Raw genomic sequence first — 21,327 nt, 5'->3', positions numbered from 1 at the left:
CCTGTTATTATGTCTGACAGCTAAACACTTTGACATGAGGGCGTAAAGTCACTTTTCATCAGTTGACGTCAACTGTGCTGTGTCTGTACAGTCATCGTTCTTCAGAGGCTAGCTCCTTCCCGGTCACCAGTCTATGCTAGCTAGCAGCTCAATTCCGATATGTCCTCTCTGAAGCTAATCAAGCCCTTTCATTGTTCTTCCTCTGTGAACAAGACCGTCATTAGCCCAATTCCCCTCCCTCTAATGGTTAATGTGCATGGCATTAACCTCCTGAGCCAAATAGCATGGGTGTTTTTATCTGGGGTAATAACCACCTGTGTCTGTGGGAATGTTGTGTGTTCTGGCACAGCTGTTAGGACAACTAGGAGACTGCATAAGAAGATGACTTACTGTAGCGTCTGAACTTCAGAATCAAGACCTTCAGAATCAAGACCTTCAGAGTCAAGACCTTCAGAATAAAGACTTTCAGAATCAAGATCATTAGAATCAACACCTTCAGTATCAAGATCTTCAGAATCAAGACCTTCAGTATCAAGACCTTCAGAATCAAGACCTTCAGAATCAAGACCTTCAGAGTCAAAACCTTCAGAATCAAGACCTTCAGAGTCAAGACCTTCAGAATCAAGACCTTCAGAGTCAAGACCTTCACTCAAGACCTTCAGAATCAACACCTTCAGAATCAAGATCCTCAGAATCAACACCTTCAGAATCAACACCTTCAGAGTCAAGACCTTCAGAATCAACACCTTCAGAATCAAGATCTTCAGAATCAACACCTTCAGAATCAACACCTTCAGAGTCAAGACCTTCAGAGTCAAGACCTTCAGAGTCAAGACCTTCAGAATCAACACCTTCAGAATCAACACCTTCAGAGTCAAGACCTTCAGAGTCAACACCTTCAGAGTCAAGACCTTCAGAGTCAAGACCTTCAGTCAAGACCTTCAGAATCAAGACCTTCAGAGTCAAGACCTTCAGAGTCAACACCTTCATAGACAAGACCTTCATAGTCAAGACCTTCAGAATCAACACCTTCAGAATAAAGCCAGAGCTATTTTTTATTGTTTTTTCTGCAGAGATTCCATGCTCGCCATCCTGGCTGAATTACTCATTAGTAGCATTCAAACACATTTATTTAATATTCAGTAATCACAGAATGTACACAGACGGCATGTTTGTTTAACAGTAAATCATTTATATTTATTCTACTCCAACTGTATGTAGTTACACTATCAACTGGTATAATTTGAGGCAAACATTTATATATATATACATTTATATAAATATACCCCACCCCCTCTGGCCTTATGGCTTAAATAACACAATAACTATATGGCAACAGTCCTCTTTCTGCCAATCCAAGCCCTGCCAGGGGAACCAGGCTAATGATTGAAGTTTCATGGTTTATTCTGCTCTTTCCCTGTCTTTTAAATAGGAATGTACCATTTGGTAGGTAGTTAGTTACTAATTGTGTTGAATTTAAGTATCAATACCTTTTGTTTCCACATAATTTCTTAGTAAATACTAGATACAATAATTACCATATGAAATAATACTGTGCAATTTAAGTGTTACTTATTGAAGCTCTCCTGTCTCCTGGCACTGGCAGATCAATGATGGGGCTAATTATGGCCAGTGAGCGTTCTCCATGGATTTTTTTCATGGGAAAATTACCATGGCAGTGACCTGTGACACAACCAACCAAGGAGCTGGCTGGCGCTGGGGGTTTTGGATACACAATATATGTAGAGGAAATTTAAATATTTTAAATATCCTCTCCGGTTTGAATGGAAAACGTGGGAAAGATGATTTATTCTCAGGTCAGAAAATGTCTTATGATTCTCTAGAATCTAGATGGGATATAATGTATATCCAGGAGGAAAGAGAACTTTCATTTCCCATGACGACACATTGCACCCTCAACCATTTATAACTCTATCTGGAATTTGTGCAGGCACACACACACACACACATGCACACACACACACATGCGCACATGCGCACACGTGCACACACGCACACACACACACACACACACACACACACACACACACACACACACACACACACACACACACACACACACACACACACACACACACACACACACACACACACACAGGCACACACACACATGCACACACACACACAGGCGCACACACACACACACACACAGGCGCACACACAGTGTGTGTGTGTGTGTGTGTGTGTGTGCGCCTGTGTGTGTGTCTCTCCGCATTCTTCCACATTTCCTCAGCACCAGTCCTAACGGGGAGTTGTGTTGACGAGCCCATTTCTTGCCTGTCAGACATACCGTTTGGTGCTGTCATGTAGCCCTCCATAACAGACTCACTGCAACCCTTCCCCATCATAGGACTCTTACTGATGTAACACCAGCCCCCCTACAGTATGTACCCATCAACAGACTTTCACAGAACGCGGCAGGGAAGGCTGTTTCAAACAAAACGCTCAATGCACAAGCACAGTACACACACACCTCGAGGTGTCATCACTCCAGTATCAAATCAAATCAGAGTGGAACGGACTAAGATACAGTAGAATAGTATAGAAAAAACTGTATATACATATGAGGTGAGTAATACAAGATATGTAAACATTATTTAGTGAATGAGATACAGTAGAATAGTATAGAATACAGTATATACATATGAGATGAGTAATGCCAGATATGTAAACATTATTCAAGTGAGTAGTGTTCCATTCCTTAAAGTGACCAGTGATTATTCAAGTGAGTTGTGTTCCATTCCTTAAAGTGGCCAGTGATTCCTTGTCTATGCCTATAGGCAGCAGCTGCTAATGTGCTAGTGATGGCTGTTTAACAATCTGATGGCCTTGAGATAGAAGCTATTTTTCAGTCTCTCGGTCCCAGCTTTGATGCACCTGTACTGACCTCACCTTCTGGATGATTGCGGAGTGAACGGGCAGTGACTCGGTTGGTTGATGTCCTTGATTATCTTTCTGGCCTTCCTGTGACATCGGGTGCTGTAGGTGTCCTGGAGGGCGGGTAGTTTGCCACTGGTAATGCAGACCGCACCACCCTCTGGAGAGCCTTGTGGTTGCGGGCGGTGAAGTTACTGTACCAGGTTGTGATGCAGCATGACCGGGTGCTTTCAATTGTGCATCTGTAAACATTTGTGAGGGTTTTAGGTGACAAGCCAAAGGCTCTGTTGCGCATTCTTCACCACACTGTCTGTGTGGGTGGTCAATTTCAGTTTGTCAGTGATGTGTACGCCAAGGAACTTGAAGCTTTCCACCTTCTCCACTGCGGTCCCATCGATGTAGATAGGGTGGTGAACCCTCTGCTGTTTCCTGAAATCCATGATCATATCCTTTGTTTTGTTGATGTTGAGTGAGAGGTTGTTTTCCAGGCACCACACTCCCAGAGCCCTCACCTCTTCCCTGTAGGCTGTCTCATCATCAATGGTAATCAGGCCTACTACTGTTGTGTAGTCTGCAAACTTGATAATTGAGTTGGAGGCGTGCTTGGCCACGCAGTAATGGGTGAACAGGGAGTACAGGATGGGGCTGAGCATGCATCCTTGTGGGGCCCAGGTGTTGAGGATCAGCGGAGGGGAAGTGATGTTTCCTACCTTCACCACATGGGGGAAGCCCGTCAGGAAGTTCAGGACCCAGTTGCACAGGGTGGGGTTCAGACCAGGGCCTCAAGCTTAATGATGAGCTTGGAGGGTACTATGGTGTTGAATGCTGAGTTTATATAGTCAATTAACAGCATTCTTACATAGGTATTCCTCTTGTCCTGATGGGATAGGGCAGTGTGCAGAGTGATGGCGATTGCATCGTCTGTGGATCTATTGGGGTGGTAAGCAAATTGACATGGGTCTAGGGTGGCAGGTAAGGTAGAGGTGATATGATCCTTGACTAGTCTCTCAAAGCACTTCATGATGGTGGGTGCTACGGGGCGATAGCCATTAAGTTCAGTTACCTTTGCCTTCTTGGGTATGGGAACAATGGTGGCCATTTTGAAGCATGTGGGGATAGCAGACTGGGATATGGAGAGATTGAATATGCCCATAAACACACCAGCCAGCTGGTCTGCGCATGCTCTGAGGATGCGGCTATGGATGCCGTCTGGACTAGCAGCCTTGTGAGGGTTAACACGTTTAAATGTTTTACTCGCGTCGGCCACGTAGAAGGAGAGCCCACAGTCCTTGGTAGCGGGCCGCGTCGGTGGAACTGCGTTATCCTCAAAGCGTGCAAAGAATGTGTTTAGCCTGTCCTGAAACAAGACGTCGGTCTCGGCGATATGGCATGAAGATACAGTTGAAGTCAGAAGTTTACATACACCTTAGCTAAATACATGTAAACTTTTTCACAATTCCTGACATTTCATTCTAGTACAAATTCCCTGTCTTAGGTCAGTTAGGATCACCACTTTATTTTAAAAATGTGAAATGTCAGAATAATAGTAGAGAGAATGATTTATTTGACCTTTTATTAATTTCATCACATTCCCAGTGGGTCAGAAGTTTACATACACTCAATTAGTATTTGGTAGCATTGCCTTTAAATTGTTTAATTTGGGTCAAACGTTTCGGGTAGCCTTCCACAAGCTTCCCACAATAAGTTGGGTGAATTTTGGCCCATTCCTCCTGACAGAACTGGTGTAACTGAGTCAGGTTTGTAGGCCTCCTTGCTCGCACACACTTTTTCAGTTCTGCCCACAATTTTTCTATAGGATTGAGGTCAGGGCTTTGTGATGACCACTTCAATACCTTGACTTTGCTGTCCTTTAAGCCATTTTGCCAGCAACTTTGGAAGTATGCTTGGGGTCATTGTCCATTTGGAAGACCCATTTGCGACCAAGCTTTAACTTCATAACTGATGTCTTGAGATGTTGCTTCAGTATATCCACCTAATTTTCCCCCCTCATGATGCCATCTATTTTGTGAAGTGCACCAGTGCCTCCTGCAGCAAAGCACCCCCACAACATGATGCTGCCACCCCCGTGCTTCACGGTTGGGATGGTGTTCTTCGGCTTGCAAGACTCCCCTTTTTTCCTCCAAACGTAACGATGGTCATTATGGCCAAACAGTTCTATTTTTGTTTCATCAGACCAGAGGACATTTCTACAAAAAGTACAATCTTTGTCCCCATGTGCAGTTGCAAACTGTAGTCTGGCTTTTTTATGGCGGTTTTGGAGCAGTGGCTTCTTCCTTGCTGAGCGGCCTTTCAGGCTATGTCGATATAGGACTCGTTTTACTGTGGATATAGATACTTGTGTACCTGTTTCCTCCAGCATCTTCACAAGGTCCTTTGCTGTTGTTCTGGGATTGATTTGCACTTTTCGCACCAAGGTACATTCATCTCTAGGAGACAGAACACATCTCCTTCCTGAGCGGTATGACGGCTGCGTGGTCCCGTGGTGTTTATACCTGCGTACTATTGTTTGGCTAGATGAACGTGGTACCTTCAGGCATTTGGAAATTGCTACCAAGGATGAACCAGACTTGTGGAGGTCTACAATATTTTATCTGAAGTCTTAGCTGATTTCTTTTGATTTTCCCATTATGTCAAGCAAAGAGGCACTGAGTTTGAAGGTAGGCCTTGAAATACATCCACAGGTACACCTCCAACTGACTCAAATGATGTCAATTAGCCTATCAGAAGCTTCTAAAGCCATGACATCATTTTCTGGAATTTTCCAAGCTGTTTAAAGGCACAGTCAACTTAGTGTATGTAAACTTCTGACCCACTGGATTTGTGATACAGTGAATTATAAGTGAAATAATCTGTGTGTAAACAATTGTTGTCAAAATGGCTGTCATGCACAAAGTAGATGTCCTAACCTACTTGCCAAAACTATAGTTTGTTAAGAAGACATTTGTGGAGTGGTTGAAAACAAGTTTTAATGACTCCAACCTAAGTGTATGTAAACTTCCGACTTCAACTCTATGTCACTGTCACTATTGAGACTGAAGGCACTTAGAACTGAATGTGATGTGTTTTATTAGTCACATGGTTTGGTTGGTTTTGGAGGCTGATCCTTCTGCCTGTCCAACTCGTCAGATAGTTCATTATGAACCAGGACAGAATTAATGGACTGCCGGCTGCTCTGGATATGAAAGGGCCCTGGCCTGCCCTTTCTATAGTATTCATCACGCATCTCAGAAATCTCTGTCCCTCTCATTGCTATCAATCCCTCCCTCCCTCTCTTCTCCCCATCTCCCTCCCTCTCTCCTCCCCATCTCCCTCCCTCTCTCCTCCACATCTCCCTCCCTCCCTTTTCCCCATCTCCGTCCCTCCCTTCTCCCCAGCTCCCTCCCTCTCTCCCCATCTCCCTCTCTCTCTCCATCTCCCTCCCTCAGTCCTCCCCATCTCCCTCCCTCTCTTCTCACCATCTCCCTCCCTCTCTTCTCACCATCTCCCTCCCTCCCTCAGTCATCCCCATCTCCCACCCACCCTCCCTCCTCTCCATCTCCCTCTCCCTCCCTCCCTTCTCCCCATCTCCCTCCCTATCTCCCTCCCTCTCTCTCCCCATCTCCCTCCCTCTCTCTCCCCATCTCCCTCCCTCTCTCTCCCCATCTCCCTCCCTCCCTTCTCCCCATCTCCCTCCCTCAGTCCTCCCCATCTCCCTCCCTCTCTTCTCCCCATCTCCCTCCCTCAGTTCTCCCCATCTCCCTCCCTCTCTCCTCCGCATCTCCCTCCCTCCCTTCTCCCCATCTCACTCCCTCTCTCTCTCCCCATCTCCCTCCCTCTCTCTCCCCATCTCCCTCCCTCAGTCCTCCTCATCTCCCTCCCTCTTCTCCCCATCTCCCTTTCTTCTCATCTCCCTCCCTCCCTTCTCCCCATCTCCCTCTCACTCTCTCCCCATCTCCCTCCCATCTCCCTCACGCTCTTCTCCCCATCTCCCTCCCTCAGTCCTCCCCATCTCCCTCCCTCTCTCTCCCCATCCCCCTCCCTCTCTCTCCCCATCTCCCTCCCTCAGTCCTCCCCATCTCCCTCCCTCTTTTCTCCCCATCTCCCTCCCACAGTCCTCCCCATCTCCCTCCCTCTCTTCTCCCCATCTCCCTCCCACAGTCCTCCCCATCTCCCTCCCTCTCTCCTCCCCATCTCCCTCTCCCCATCTCCCTCTCAATCCCCCCATTTCCCCATCTCCCTCTCTCTTCTCCCCATCTCCCTCCTCCCCATCTCCCTCCTCCCCATCTCCCTCCCTCCTCCCCAGACACCTCCAAGGGAGAGTCGTGACTTACTCCAATCCTAGGAGGAATTGTCACCGTCCTCACATGGCTGCACATGGACAGACTTGTTCTGTTCAACTTCAATCAGAACATTCCCATCATTTTTATGGAGGTTTTTAAATCAATAGAATGCATTGGAAATGCTAAGAAAGTGACCCCAATTCCCAATTTCTTTGACTACTTTGACATGCACACCAAAATATAGAAATTCTGCCAATTCAGTTCTCTGCATTTTCTATGGATTTTTCATAGAATGAATGGAAATTGATATGACCACAATTCCAATGATGTTTTTGACTTGAAACCCAATAGGTTTTTTTAACAGTACAAGTCACAAGCATATTGATAAAGCTTTTATTATTATAAGTAATTCATAATTTCACAGAATACTGCATTGTAACATAACAACGGCAAATTATGTGCCCATAATATTCTCCAGTGAACTTCCCAGAATACTAAATATGTGCTGTCAACATGCTTCATAGTAGAATGTCCTTTATCCCTACAATACTGTCAACTCTATTGTTCACTAAGAAAACAACATGAACCATGAGAAAACTGCTTTATTATCAGCATGCAAAACAACAGTTCATGCATCTGCCTGATCTGCAATATGGACTTCTGAGGACGCAGACGTTTTTAAACGCAGGTAGCTAGTTCATTCACTGTGGTCCAAAATGTTTTACAATGTATGAATATCAAGAAATTTAGCAAAATCTCAACAAACTCTTATAAAAAAAGGAACGGGGGTGTTCTGTACATTCCTTCATCGATAGTTGAATGTTTGTCTATAGGGATGTCAGTTTGGTTGTTCGTTTGTGTGTGTCCCCCATCATACCAATGCTTTGAATGATACAGTTGCTTTACAGATGCAAGCCTCGGAGGCCACGCATGCACAATGAAAAGAACAAACAAACGAAGAGCAAAACAGTAAACTTTTCAGTTAGTCAGCATAAGGTGTTGTCTGTCGTAACGAGTGCGTTGGGCCCCTCCTCTCAGGGGGCGAATGTCCTGGAAGACTCGAACTCGCTGGGCACTTTGGGCTTGATGCCCTTGTTGTTGTAGTAGTCAACCACCTGGTTGGGCACTTCTGCTAGGACAGTCTTCGCCAGCTCTGCCGGTGAGCCCTGGAGATGGACAGAGAGAAACCTGTCTCTTCCTGTAACACTCAGGTAACCTCCCAGTTCCTCAGGTAACCTCCCAGTTCCTCAGGTAACCTCCCAGTTCCTCAGGTAACCTCCCAGTTCCTCAGGTAACCCTCCCAGTTCCTCAGGTAACCCTCCCAGTTCCTCAGGTAACCTCCCAGTTCCTCAGGTAACCTCCCAGTTCCTCAGGTAACCTCCCAGTTTCTCAGGTAACCCTCCCAGTTCCTCAGGTAACCTCCCAGTTCCTCAGGTAACCTCCCAGTTCCTCAGGTAACCTCCCAGTTTCTCAGGTAACCCTCCCAGTTCCTCAGGTAACCTCCCAGTTCCTCAGGTAACCTCCCAGTTCCTCAGGTAACCCTCCCAGTTCCTCAGGTAACCCTCCCAGTTCCTCAGGTAACCTCCCAGTTCCTCAGGTAACCCTCCCAGTTTCTCAGGTAACCCTCCCAGTTCCTCAGGTAACCCTCCCAGTTCCTCAGGTAACCTCCCAGTTCCTCAGGTAACCTCCCAGTTCCTCAGGTAACCCTCCCAGTTTCTCAGGTAACCTCCCAGTTCCTCAGGTAACCTCCCAGTTCCTCAGGTAACCCTCCCAGTTCCTCAGGTAACCCTCCCAGTTCCTCAGGTAACCTCCCAGTTCCTCAGGTAACCCTCCCAGTTCCTCAGGTAACCTCCCAGTTCCTCAGGTAACCTCCCAGTTCCTCAGGTAACCTCCCAGTTCCTCAGGTAACCCTCCCAGTTCCTCAGGTAACCCTCCCAGTTCTTCAGGTAACCCTCCCAGTTCCTCAGGTAACCCTCCCAGTTCTTCAGGTAACCCTGCCAGTTCCTCAGGTAACCTCCCAGTTCCTCAGGTAACCTCCCAGTTCCTCAGGTAACCTCCCAGTTCCTCAGGTAACCCTCCCAGTTCTTCAGGTAACCCTCCCAGTTCCTCAGGTAACCCTCCCAGTTCCTCAGGTAACCCTCCCAGTTCCTCAGGTAACCTCCCAGTTCCTCAGGTAACCCTCCCAGTTCTTCAGGTAACCCTCCCAGTTCCTCAGGTAACCCTCCCAGTTCCTCAGGTAACCCTCCCAGTTTCTCAGGTAACCCTCCCAGTTCCTCAGGTAACCCTCCCAGTTCCTCAGGTAACCTCCCAGTTCCTCAGGTAACCCTCCCAGTTCCTCAGGTAACCCTGCCAGTTCCTCAGGTAACCTCCCAGTTCCTCAGGTAACCCTCCCAGTTCTTCAGGTAACCTCCCAGTTCCTCAGGTAACCCTCCCAGTTCCTCAGGTAACCCTGCCAGTTCCTCAGGTAACCCTCCCAGTTCCTCAGGTAACCTCCCAGTTCCTCAGGTAACCCTGCCAGTTCCTCAGGTAACCCTCCCAGTTCCTCAGGTAACCCTGCCAGTTCCTCAGGTAACCTCCCAGTTCCTCAGGTAACCTCCCAGTTCCTCAGGTAACCCTGCCAGTTCCTCAGGTAACCTCCCAGTTCCTCAGGTAACCTCCCAGTTCTTCAGGTAACCCTGCCAGTTCCTCAGGTAACCCTCCCAGTTCCTCAGGTAACCCTCCCAGTTCCTCAGGTAACCCTCCCAGTTCCTCAGGTAACCCTCCCAGTTCCTCAGGTAACCCTGCCAGTTCCTCAGGTAACCCTCCCAGTTCCTCAGGTAACCCTCCCAGTTCCTCAGGTAACCCTCCCAGTTCCTCAGGTAACCCTGCCAGTTCCTCAGGTAACCCTGCCAGTTCCTCAGGTAACCCTCCCAGTTCCTCAGGTAACCCTGCCAGTTCCAGTAAAGACTCACATGTTTGAAGTTGCGGAAGGGGACGAACTGGACGATGTCTCGTAGGCAGGGCTCCCCCTTGGGCGAGCGAAGGATCCCGTCATCTCCATCCAGCATCTGCATGTCACTGAAGTCAGCACTTCCCACGCCTACAATGATGATGGACATGGGCAAGTGGGAGGCTTGGACGATAGCCTCGCGGGTGTCTGCCATGTCTGTGATCACTCCGTCCGTTAGGATGAGCAGAATGAAGTACTGCTGCAGAGATAAAGGAAGTCAATGACTGGGGAGAAACGTGAAAGAGCAATGTCTGTGGGGTGTGTTGGAAATACATGTTGAGCATAACTCTAAAATGTTGCCAAGTCTCCCATTGACATCAATACATGATTTAAGCTCAAGCTAGGTTCAAGCTATGATCCAAATCGATTGGTTCCAAGGAGAGGAGGACAACTGACAGCTAGCTTACCATGGCCTCCTTGGTGTGCATTTCCTGTGAAGCAGAGCTGGCTACTTTCTGGATGATGGGGGCGATGTTGGTGGGGCCGTAGAGCTGAAGCTTAGGAAGGCATGTCTGATAGGCCTCCACCACCCCTTGGATACCTGCACACCCATAGACATATGTTGGAAAAACACAGAATAACACACACACACAGTAACACTCACATAGCCATATACTTCTGGAGAACTCTGGGTATTTGGGGACACACGACGAACAGCAATGCACACAGGTGTGAAGGTATCTTTGTGGAGTAATTGAGACCCATGATATTCGAGGATATTTTTCACTTTGAGGGAAGCAGTCACTCTGTGAATAGTTAGTTACCTTCACAGCTGCATTGACTTGTATTTATCTCTTCTCACCACTACATGGATCACAGCAGTGGCCTCCCATTAGGCCAAGCAGCAGAAGTAATGCTATTTTCTGATTGAGTGGGCATTTGAGGTCACACACATCTTTGGAAAATGTCACTTAATTAACAACCCCTCCATCAAGACCTCACTGTGCGTGCACACACGCACACACACACACACACACACACACACACACACACACACACACACACACACACACACACACACACACACACACACACACACACACACACACACACACACACACACACACACACACACACACCACAGCTAGTGTAGACTAAAGGGCTTAAAGGCCCTTTTCAAAAATGTAGAGAGAAAGATTTTAACAAATTATAACACTTGGAATAAATACACAATGAGTAAGGATAACTTGGCTATATACACAGGGTACCAGTACTGAGTCAATGTGCATGGGTACGAGGTAATTGAGGTAGATATGTACATATAGGTAGGGGTAAAGTGACTAGGCAACAGGATATATAATAAACAGTAGCAGCAGTGTATGTAATGACTCAAAAGAGTGTCAATGCAGATAGTCTGGGTAGCTATTTGGTTAACTATTTAGCAGTCTTATGGCTTGGGGGTAAAAGCTGTGTGCCGGGTCCTGTTAGTTCCAGAATTCAGTACCACTCTCTGTGCAGAAGCAGGGAGAACAGTATATGACTTTGGTGGCTGGAGTCTTTCTCTGACACCACCTGGTATAGAGGTCCTGGATAGCAGGGAACTCAGCCCCAGTGATGTACTGGGCCGTACACACAATATCCTCTGAAGCGCCTTGCGGTCGGATACCAAGTGGTGATGCAGCCAGTCAAGACACTCTCAATGGTGCAGCTGTAGAGGGGGAAGAGGCTATGCTAATTCCTTAGTGATGTGGACACTAAGGAGCTTAAAGCTCTTGACACGCTCCACTACAGCCCTGTCGATGTGGATGGGGGTGTGCTCTGCCCTCTGTTGCCTGTAGTCCACAATTAGCTCCTTTGTCTTGTTGATATTGAGGGAGAGGTTGTTGTCCTGGCCTCCTCCCTATAGGCTGTCTCATCGGGTCGTGTCGTCACCCAACATAATGATGAGTCGTGAGCGGCCAGGCAGTCGTGGCTGAACAGGGAGTACAGGAGGGGACTAAGCACACACTCCTGAGGGGGCCCTTGTTGAGGGTTAGCGTGGCAGATGTGTTGGTGCCTACCCTCATCACCTGGGGGCGGACTGTCAGGAAGTCCAAGATCCAGTTTCAGACGGTAGTGTTCAGTCCAAGGGTCCTGAGTTTAGTGATGAGATTTGTGGGCACTATGGTGTTGAACGCTGAGCTGTAGTCGATGAACTGTGTTCTCACATGGGAGAGGGCAGTGTTGAATGCAATAGAGGTTACGTCATCTGTGGATCTGTTGGGGTGGTATGAGAATTTAATTGGAGTGGGTCCACACAGAGAGAGAGAGAGATTTCATTATCAGTGAGAGGCTCTCCTGAGGGTATGAGAGTGTGAGTGTGTGGAGAGGTGTAGAGCAGCAACATTAAGACATCTGGAGGTCTGATTACTGACCACTATACTGCAGACATCTGGAGGTCTGATTACTGACCACTATACTGCAGACATCTGGAGGTCTGATTACTGACCACTATACTGCAGACATCTGGAGGTCTGATTACTGACCACTATACTGCAGACATCTGGAGGTCTGATTACTGACCACTATACTGCAGACATCTGGAGGTCTGATTACTGACCACTATACTGTAGACATCTGGAGGTCTGATTACTGACCACTATACTGCAGACATCTGGAGGTCTGATTACTGACCACTATACTGCAGACATCTGGAGGTCTGATTACTGACCACTATACTGCAGACATCTGGAGGTCTGATTACTGACCACTATACTGTAGACATCTGGAGGTCTGATTACTGATCACTATACTGCAGACATCTGGAGGTCTGATTACTGACCACTATACTGCAGACATCTGGAGGTCTGATTACTGACCACTATACTGCAGACATCTGGAGGTCTCATTACTGACCACTATACTGCAGACATCTGGAGGTCTGATTACTGACCACTATACTGCAGACATCTGGAGGTCTGATTACTGACCACTATACTGCAGACATCTGGAGGTCTGATCACTGACCACTATACTGCAGACATCTAGAGGTCTGATTACTGACCACTATACTGCAGACATCTGGAGGTCTGATTACTGACCACTATACTGCAATGTGGATGTGGACACCTGCTCGTCAAACATCTCATTGTCATGCTGAAACAGGAAAGGGCCTTCCCCAAACTATTGCCACAAAGTTGGAAGCACATAATCGTCGAGATTGTCATTGTATGCTGTAGCCTTAAGATTTCCCTTCACTGGAGCTAAGGGGCCTAGCCCGAACCATGAAAAACAGACGCAACTTTTATTCCTCCTTCTCCAAACTTTACATTTGGCATTGCACATGGTTATCTTAGGCCTGTGTGCGGCTGCTCAGCCATGGAAACCCATTTCATGAAGCTCCTGACGAATAATTATTGTGCTGATGTTACTTCCAGAGGCAGTTTGGAACTCGGTAGTGAGTGTTGCAACCGAGGACAGATGGTTTAAACATGATAGGTTCTTCCAGTTCTGTGAGCTTGTGGCATACCACGTCGCAGCTGAGCCATTGTTGCTCCTAGACGTTTCCACTTCACAATAACAGCACATACAGTTGACCGGAGCAGTGCTAGCAGGGCAGAAATTTGACGAACTGACTTGTTGGAAAGGTGGCATCCTATGACGATGCCACATTGAAAGTTACTGAGCTCTTCAGTAAGGACATTCTACTGCCAATGTTTTTGTATGACTGTGTGCTTGATTTTATACACCTGTCAGCAACAGGTGTGGCTGTAATAGCCAATTCCACTCATTTGAAGGGGTGTCCACATACTTTTGTACATATAGTGTATCTTACACAAGCACAAACACCGGCACGTACACACACAGGCAGTCTCAGCTTGCCACTCCCTCTACCAACAGTAATGCAAACTTTCACCTTCAAACAGATATCAATAATTGGTACAGGCACAAAGGAAGACAGTGTTTGACTGCATTGGTGTGTGTCCACATCTAACAGCATCTGTACGACAGTCAGTTTTCTTGCATGAAAAACTGCAAGCTATGCCCTCTGCCTTGGGAGGTGGGCTGGAAGCTTGCCTGACAGAGGAGTACTGAGACTGATCTATTCCTGGCTGCTTTCCTGGCAAGAATCTCTGGAATGGATCAGAACCTGTCTGGCTCCTCTCCACCCATCCAGGGCAGCTGCCAATCAAAACAAGCAAGATAATAGAGTGACACGAATACAAGGTAGAAAGTGGAGGATTAGCTGAAAAGCTGAAAAAAATAAAAGCTATTCTTATAGTCTATTCTTCTACAGTGTGTGAAAAAGTGTTAGGGCTGTGTGCAGGTGAGCTGGATAGATCAAATGAGATCAATTGAATTAAACTTGGCAACTTTGTAACATATTTAACTCATTCTATGAGAATGAAGCCTCACTTTTCAAGGAGAATCATATTCACTTGATAATGATACACTTGAAGTGGGAAGTTTACATACACTTAGGTTGGAGTCATTAAAACTCGTTCTTCAACCACTCCACAAATTTCTTGTTAACAAACTATAGTTTTGGCAAGTCGGTTAGGACATCTACCTTGTGCAAAAGACAAGTAATTTGTCGAACTATTGTTTACAGACAGGTTATTTCGATTATAATTCACTGTATCACAATTCCAGTGGGTCAGAAGTTTACATACACTAAATTGACTGTCTTTAAACAACTTGGAAAATTCCAGAAAATGATGTCATAGCTTTAGAAGCTTCTGAAAGGCTAATTGACATAATTTGAGTCAATTGGAGGTGTACCTGTGGATGTGTAGTACGCAAGTATAAACACCATGGGACCACGCAGCCGTCATACCGCTCAGGAAGGAGGCGTGTTATGTCTCCCAGAGATGAACATACTTTTGTGTGAAAAATGCAAATCATTCCCAGAACAACAGCAAAGGACCTTGTGAAGATGCTGGAGGAAACAGGTACAAAAGTAATCATATCCACAGTAAACTATATCGACGTAACCTGAAAGGCCTCTCAGCAAGGAAGAAGCCACTGCTCCAAAACCGGCATAAAAAAGCCAGACTATGGTTTGCAACTGCACATGGGGACAAAGATCATACTTTTTGGAGAAATGTCCTCTGGTCTGATGAAACAAAAATAGAACTGTTTGGCCATAATGACCATCGTTATGTTTGGAGGAAAAAGCGGAACGCTTGCAAGCCGAAGAACACCATCCCAACAGTGAAGCACGGGGTGGCAGCATCACGTTGTAGGGGGGCTTTGCTGCAGGAGGGACTGGTGCACTTCACAAAATAGACGACATCATGAGGAGGGAAAATTTTGTGGATATATTGAGGCATCATCTCAAGATATAATTCAGGAAGTTAAAGCTTGGTCGCAAATGGGTCTTCCAAATCGACAATGATCCCAAGCATACTTCCAAAGTTGTGGCAAAATGGCTTAAGGACAACAAAGTCAAGGTATTGGAGTGGCCATCACAAAGTCCTGACCTCAATCCCATAGAAAAATTGTGGGCAGAACTGAGAAAGCGTTTCCGAGCAAGGAGGCCTACAAACCTGATTCAGTTACACCAGCTCTGTCAGGAGGAATGGGCCAAAATTCACGCAACTTATTGCGGGAAGCTTGTGGAAGGCTACCCGAAATGTTTGACTCAAGTTAAACAATTTAAAGGCAATGCTACCAAATACTAATTGAGTGTATGTAAACTTCTGACCCACTGCGAATGTGATGAAAGAAATAAAAGCGGAAATATATCATTCCCTCTACTATTATTCTGACATTTCAAATACTTAAAATAAAGTGGTGATCCTAACTGACCTAAGACAGGGAATTTTTACTAGGATTAAATGTCAGGAATTGTGAAAAACTGAGTTTAAATGTATTTGGCTAAGGTGTATGTAAACTTCCGACTTCAACTGTACATAATGATACCTATCCAACGCAAAGTTTATTATGAAAACATATTTCTCATAAAGGTTTATGTTCAAAGTTCACCCAATTGGTGCATGTGCTGTGAGAGTGTCATTTAATTACAGGGAGAAGTATCTCTCCAGAGTTTGAGTGAGAAACATTATCATTTATATTACCTCAAATCGGAGGATGTCTCAATGCAGACAGACTTTCCTATTCACCTTCATGGTCTGTCTCTCACTTCACACCTCACTGTCTTATTACTTTTCTGTCTTAATCTCTCCTACAACCTCATAAAGAATCACAAAGGATGTGTTAACACTACCTGTTCAACCTATTCTATGCAGTATTGCATTTTGTTTATGTTATAAAACATTTGTCTTGCTAGCAGCTTTAGAAAAGTATTTCTCTCCAGGGAGTTATGTTTTAGACATTCAGAAAACATTATTTCTCTCCAGGGAGTATTACACAAAGGGCTGTTGCGGTGACCGTATTACCGCCACACCGGCGGTCACGAGTCATGAAGACAGTCAAATTCCACGTGACCGTTTAGTCACGGTAATGAGCCTTCTCCAAGCTCTGATGCTGCTGATGGTCAAGCCTACCAAACTAGCTAACTACCTGGTACTCAGCACTCTATTGTCCCTCTAATCCCTCTGACATCAACGCAAATATAATTGAAAATCTAATCAAACACTTAACCTGTTAGGGCTAGGGGGCAGTATTGACACGGCTGGATAAAAAACGTACCCGATTTAATCTGGTTACTACGCCTGCCCAGTAACTAGAATATGCATATAATTATTGGCTTTGGATAGAAAACACCCTAAAGTTTCTAAAACTGTTTGAATGGTGTCTGTGAGTATAACAGAACTCATATGGCAGGCCAAAACCTGAGAAGATTTCAAGCAGGAAGTGGCCTGTCTGAGAAGTAGTGTTTCATCTTGGCTCTTTTTATTGAAGACTCAGGATCTGTGCAATAACGTGACACTTCCTACGGCTTCCATAGGGTCTCAGAGCCCGGGAAAAAGCTGAACGATATCGAGGCAGGCTCTGGCTGAAACACTTTATCGCTTTTGGCAAGTGGCCACTCAGAGTACTATGGGCTTAGGCGCATGCCCGCTTCGACCGAATGCTTTCTTTTCCTTTGTCTGTTTACCTAAAAGCAGATTCCCAGTCGGAATATTATCGCTTTTTTACGAGAAAAATGGCATAAAAATTGATTTTAAACAGCGGTTGACATGCTTCGAAGTACGGTAATGGAATATTTAGAATTTTTTTGTCACGAATTGCGCCATGCTCGCCACCCTTATTTACCATTTAGGATAGTGTCTAGAACGCACAAACAAAACGCCGCTATTTGGATATAACGATGGATTATTTTGGACCAAACCAACATTTGTTATTGAAGCAGAAGTCCTGGGAGTGCATTCTGACGAAGACAACAAAGGTAATAACATTTTTCTTATAGTAAATCTGACTTTGATGAGTGCTAAACTTGCTGGGTGTCTAAATAGCTAGCCCTTTGATGCCGGGCTATCTACTGAGAATATTGCAAAATGTGCTTTCACCGAAAAGCTATTTTAAAATCGGACATATCGAGTGCATAGAGGAGTTCTGTATCTATAATTCTTAAAATAATTGTTATGCTTTTTGTGAACGTTTATCGTGAGTAATTTAGTAAATTCACCGGCAGTGTTCGGTGGGAATGCTAGTCACATGCTAGTCACATGCTGATGTAAAAAGCTGGTTTTTGATATAAATATGAACTTGATTGAACAAAACATGCATGTATTGTATAACATAATGTCCTAGGGTTGTCATCTGATGAAGATCATCAAAGGTTAGTGCTACATTTAGCTGTGGTTTGGGTTTATGTGACATTATATGCTAGCTTGAAAAATGGGTGTCTGATTATTTCTGGCTGGGTACTCTGCTGACATAATCTAATGTTTTGTTTTCGTTGTAAAGCCTTTTTGAAATCGGACAGTGTGGTTAGATTAACGAGAGTCTTATCTTTAAAATTGTGTAAAATAGTCATATTTTTGAAAAATTTAAGTAATAGCATATCTAAGGTATTTGAATAACGCGCCACAGGATTCAACTGGCTGTTGAGTAGGTGGGACGCAAGCGTCCCATCTAGCCCATAGAGGTTAATGAGAGTCCATGAGCTCATGTGCACAACATTTCTATAGGCTATGCAATTGGGAGAGAAAACAGAGTGATGGCCTCTATTAAAAAGAGGAGGTTCACATCAGCTTTCTGTACTATATTTCTTTTTCAACTTTCCTAATATTAAGTACATTGCTTATCTTTATAACAGGAGTATAGCCTACCTGGCTGGCATGAAAATTAACCATGGGAAAAGTGTCCTCCATTCGCTATTTAAGTGCATAGATGACATGTATTTTTTCCCCTGCTGTTTCAAAACAGGTGCATGATAATGGTCCATTCTAAATCAAAACAAATTTCACACATATATATTATTTAGTATATGTAAAGACAAGATTCAATCAAGAATAGTCTGATGGGTGAAAATATTAGCTTATATATTATCACTTGTGAATGATGCCCAGCATAAGAAACATTGCCTTTTTAGTTGTTTACTTTTTCTAATCATAGTTTCACACCTCATGTAGCCTAGCCCATAGGCCTATATGTTTTGATAAGGTTTGCCAACTTGCCAACTAAAGTGGCCAAATAACTTCCTAAAATTAAGCACATTAATCCGCTTTACAAGGGGTGTAGAGCCTGATTGGCATACATAAGCAGCGTGTGAGTTTCAAGTTGGAGAAGATCATTTTCACAAAGAAATATGCACCTTTATAATAAAAGCATTAAATGCATAATCGCATTTGTGGCCACTTTTGATAATGGTGTTTTCCCGCTAATGGAACATTTGTGCATACAGCCTGCATACAGCATTGCTGCGCTTATAATGTGAAGAAATAGTGTAATAGTTTATCACATTTTAAGTTAAACGTTCTAATCTGTTGCGTCAGCCTCATTGCGTAAAAACGTATTTTTTTGGATGCTAGTGGTTGTATTAAATTTGGGATCTATCACATCCCACAACTGTTCCAGACTATGTTTGGAATATTTATTTCTCGCACAGAATAGGTCAACTACAGTGGTAGGCTTGATTACCAACAACAACGAGACGGCCTACAGGGAGGAGGTGAGGGCCCTCGGAGTGTGGTGTCAGGAAAACAACCTCACACTCAATGTCAACAAATCAAAGGAGATGATCGTGGACTTCAGGAAACAGCAGAGGGAGCAGCACCCTATCCACATCGACGGGACAGTAGTGGAGAAGGTGGAAAGTTTTACGTTTCTCGGCGTACACATCACGGACAAACTGAAATGGTCCACCCACACAGACAGCGTGGTGAAGAAGGCGCAGCAGCGCCTCTTCAACCTCAGGAGGCTGAAGAAATTCGGCTTCTCACCAAAAACACTCACAAACGTTTACAGACGCACAATCGAGAGCATCCTGTCGGGCTGTATCACCGCCTGGTACGGCAACTGCTCCGCCCATAACCGTAAGGCTCTCCAGAGGGTAGTGAGGTCTGCACAACGCATCACCGGGGGCAAACTACCTGCCCTCCAGGACACCTACACCAACCGATGTCACAGGAAGGCCGAAAAGATCATCAAGGACAACAACCAACCGAGCCACTGCCTGTTCACCCCGCTATCATCCAGAATGCGAGGTCAGTACAGGTGCATCAAAACAGGGACCGAGAGACTGAAAAACAGCTTCTATCTCAAGGCCATCAGACTGTTAAAAAACAATCACTAACATTGAGTGGCTGCTGCCAACATACTGACTCAACTCTAGCCACATTAATAATGGAAAAATGTATGTCATTATGTATCACTAGCCACTTTAAACAATGCCACTAATGTTTACATACCCTACATTACTCATCTCATATGTATATACTGTACTCTATACCATCTACTGCATCTTGCCATCTTGATGTAATAAATGTATCACTAGCCACTTTAACCTCTAGAGGACCCCTTCGAGATAAAATCCCGTTACAAAATAAAAATTCTAGTATTATACGGCATTTTAAAGATACTCTACTCGTTAATCCAATCACATTGTCCGATTTCAAAAAGGCTTTACGGTGAAAACAAAACATTAGATTATTTTAGGATAGCACATTAGCAACAAAAAAAAGGCATTTTCCAAGCACGGATAGCCGTCACAAAACCAGATATACAGCTAAAATTAAGCACTAACCTTTGACAATCTTCATCAGATGACTCCTAGGACATCATGTTAGACAATACATGCATTTTTTGTTCGATCAAGTTCATATTTATATCCAAAAACCCAATTTTTACATTGGCGCGTGACGTTCAGAAAATGTTTTCTCCCCATAACTTCCGGTGAATTGGCACATACATTTACAGAAGAACTCATAAACGTTGACAAAATTTATAACAATTATTTAAAGAATTAGAGATAATCTACTCCTTTATGCAACCACTTTGTCAGATTTCAAAATAACTTTACGGAAAAAGCACATTGTTCAATATTCTGGGTACAGAACTTAGCCTTCAATGCTAAGCTATACAGTTAGCCTACAACCACGGCGTCAACAAATCTCTAAAAATATGTTTGAAATATTTTCTTACCTTTGCTGATCAGAGGCGGAATGCACTCGGAAGGGCACCCACTTCCACAAGAAATGTTCATTTGTTCTGCAAAGTCCATCATTTATGTCCAAATACATCCGTTTTGTTGACCCATCCAGAACACTTTACAATGCCATGTGGCGTGGACGCAAATCCATAGGCGAAATGGTCAAAAGTTCCATTACCGTTTGTAGAAACACGTCAAACGATGTTTACAATCAATCCTTTAGGGTATTTTTTAACGTAAAATTGCGATAATTTTACAACCGGGCAATAGGTATTCATCCCAGAATAAAAATAAAAATCAATGAAGTCATGTGCACGCTCGTCATAAGACACCTGTCCTCAGACTGGCCAGTGATTGTCTGAGCCACAATTTTCTGCCCGGTAACAGGTGATGGATGAAACCAGTTCCTAAAGATTGTTGACAGCCAATGGAAGAGTTAGGAGGTGCAACGTAAATCCTATGTCACTGTAGTTTTTCAAGGGATTCAAAAGAAAAACTAAATTTCTAATTTCTCCCACTTCCTGATTCAATTTTTGTCAGGTTTTTGCCTGCCATATGAGTTCTGTTATACTCAGACACCATTCAAACAGTTTTAGAAACTTCAGAGTGTTTTCTATCCAAATCGACTAATAATATGCATATTCTATTTTCTGGGCCAGAGTAGTAACCTGTTTAAATTG

General features: G+C 44.7%; 1 protein-coding gene across 1 annotated transcript in view; it reads right to left on the bottom strand.

The window, feature by feature from the left end:
• Window positions 1–7,557: 7,557 nt before the first annotated feature.
• The window catches only part of LOC106574842 (copine-4), a 95,104-nt gene continuing 81,334 nt past the window's right edge, over window positions 7,558–21,327 (bottom strand). Inside the window, exons 14-16 of the mRNA XM_082975659.1 lie at window positions 10,575–10,708; window positions 10,130–10,366; window positions 7,558–8,344 (exon numbers count right to left, since the gene is read on the bottom strand). Of these exons, the coding sequence (XP_082831785.1) occupies window positions 8,213–8,344; window positions 10,130–10,366; window positions 10,575–10,708 (503 nt within the window). The 3' untranslated portion in view covers window positions 7,558–8,212. The remainder of the gene's footprint in view (window positions 8,345–10,129; window positions 10,367–10,574; window positions 10,709–21,327) is intronic.

This window comes from Salmo salar, chromosome 05 (genome assembly GCF_965601325.2).
Source record: "Salmo salar chromosome 05, fSalSal1, whole genome shotgun sequence".
NCBI lineage: Eukaryota > Metazoa > Chordata > Actinopteri > Salmoniformes > Salmonidae > Salmo > Salmo salar.
Note: the sequence above shows the minus strand (reverse complement) of the source record. Positions and strands in the feature narration are given on the sequence as shown.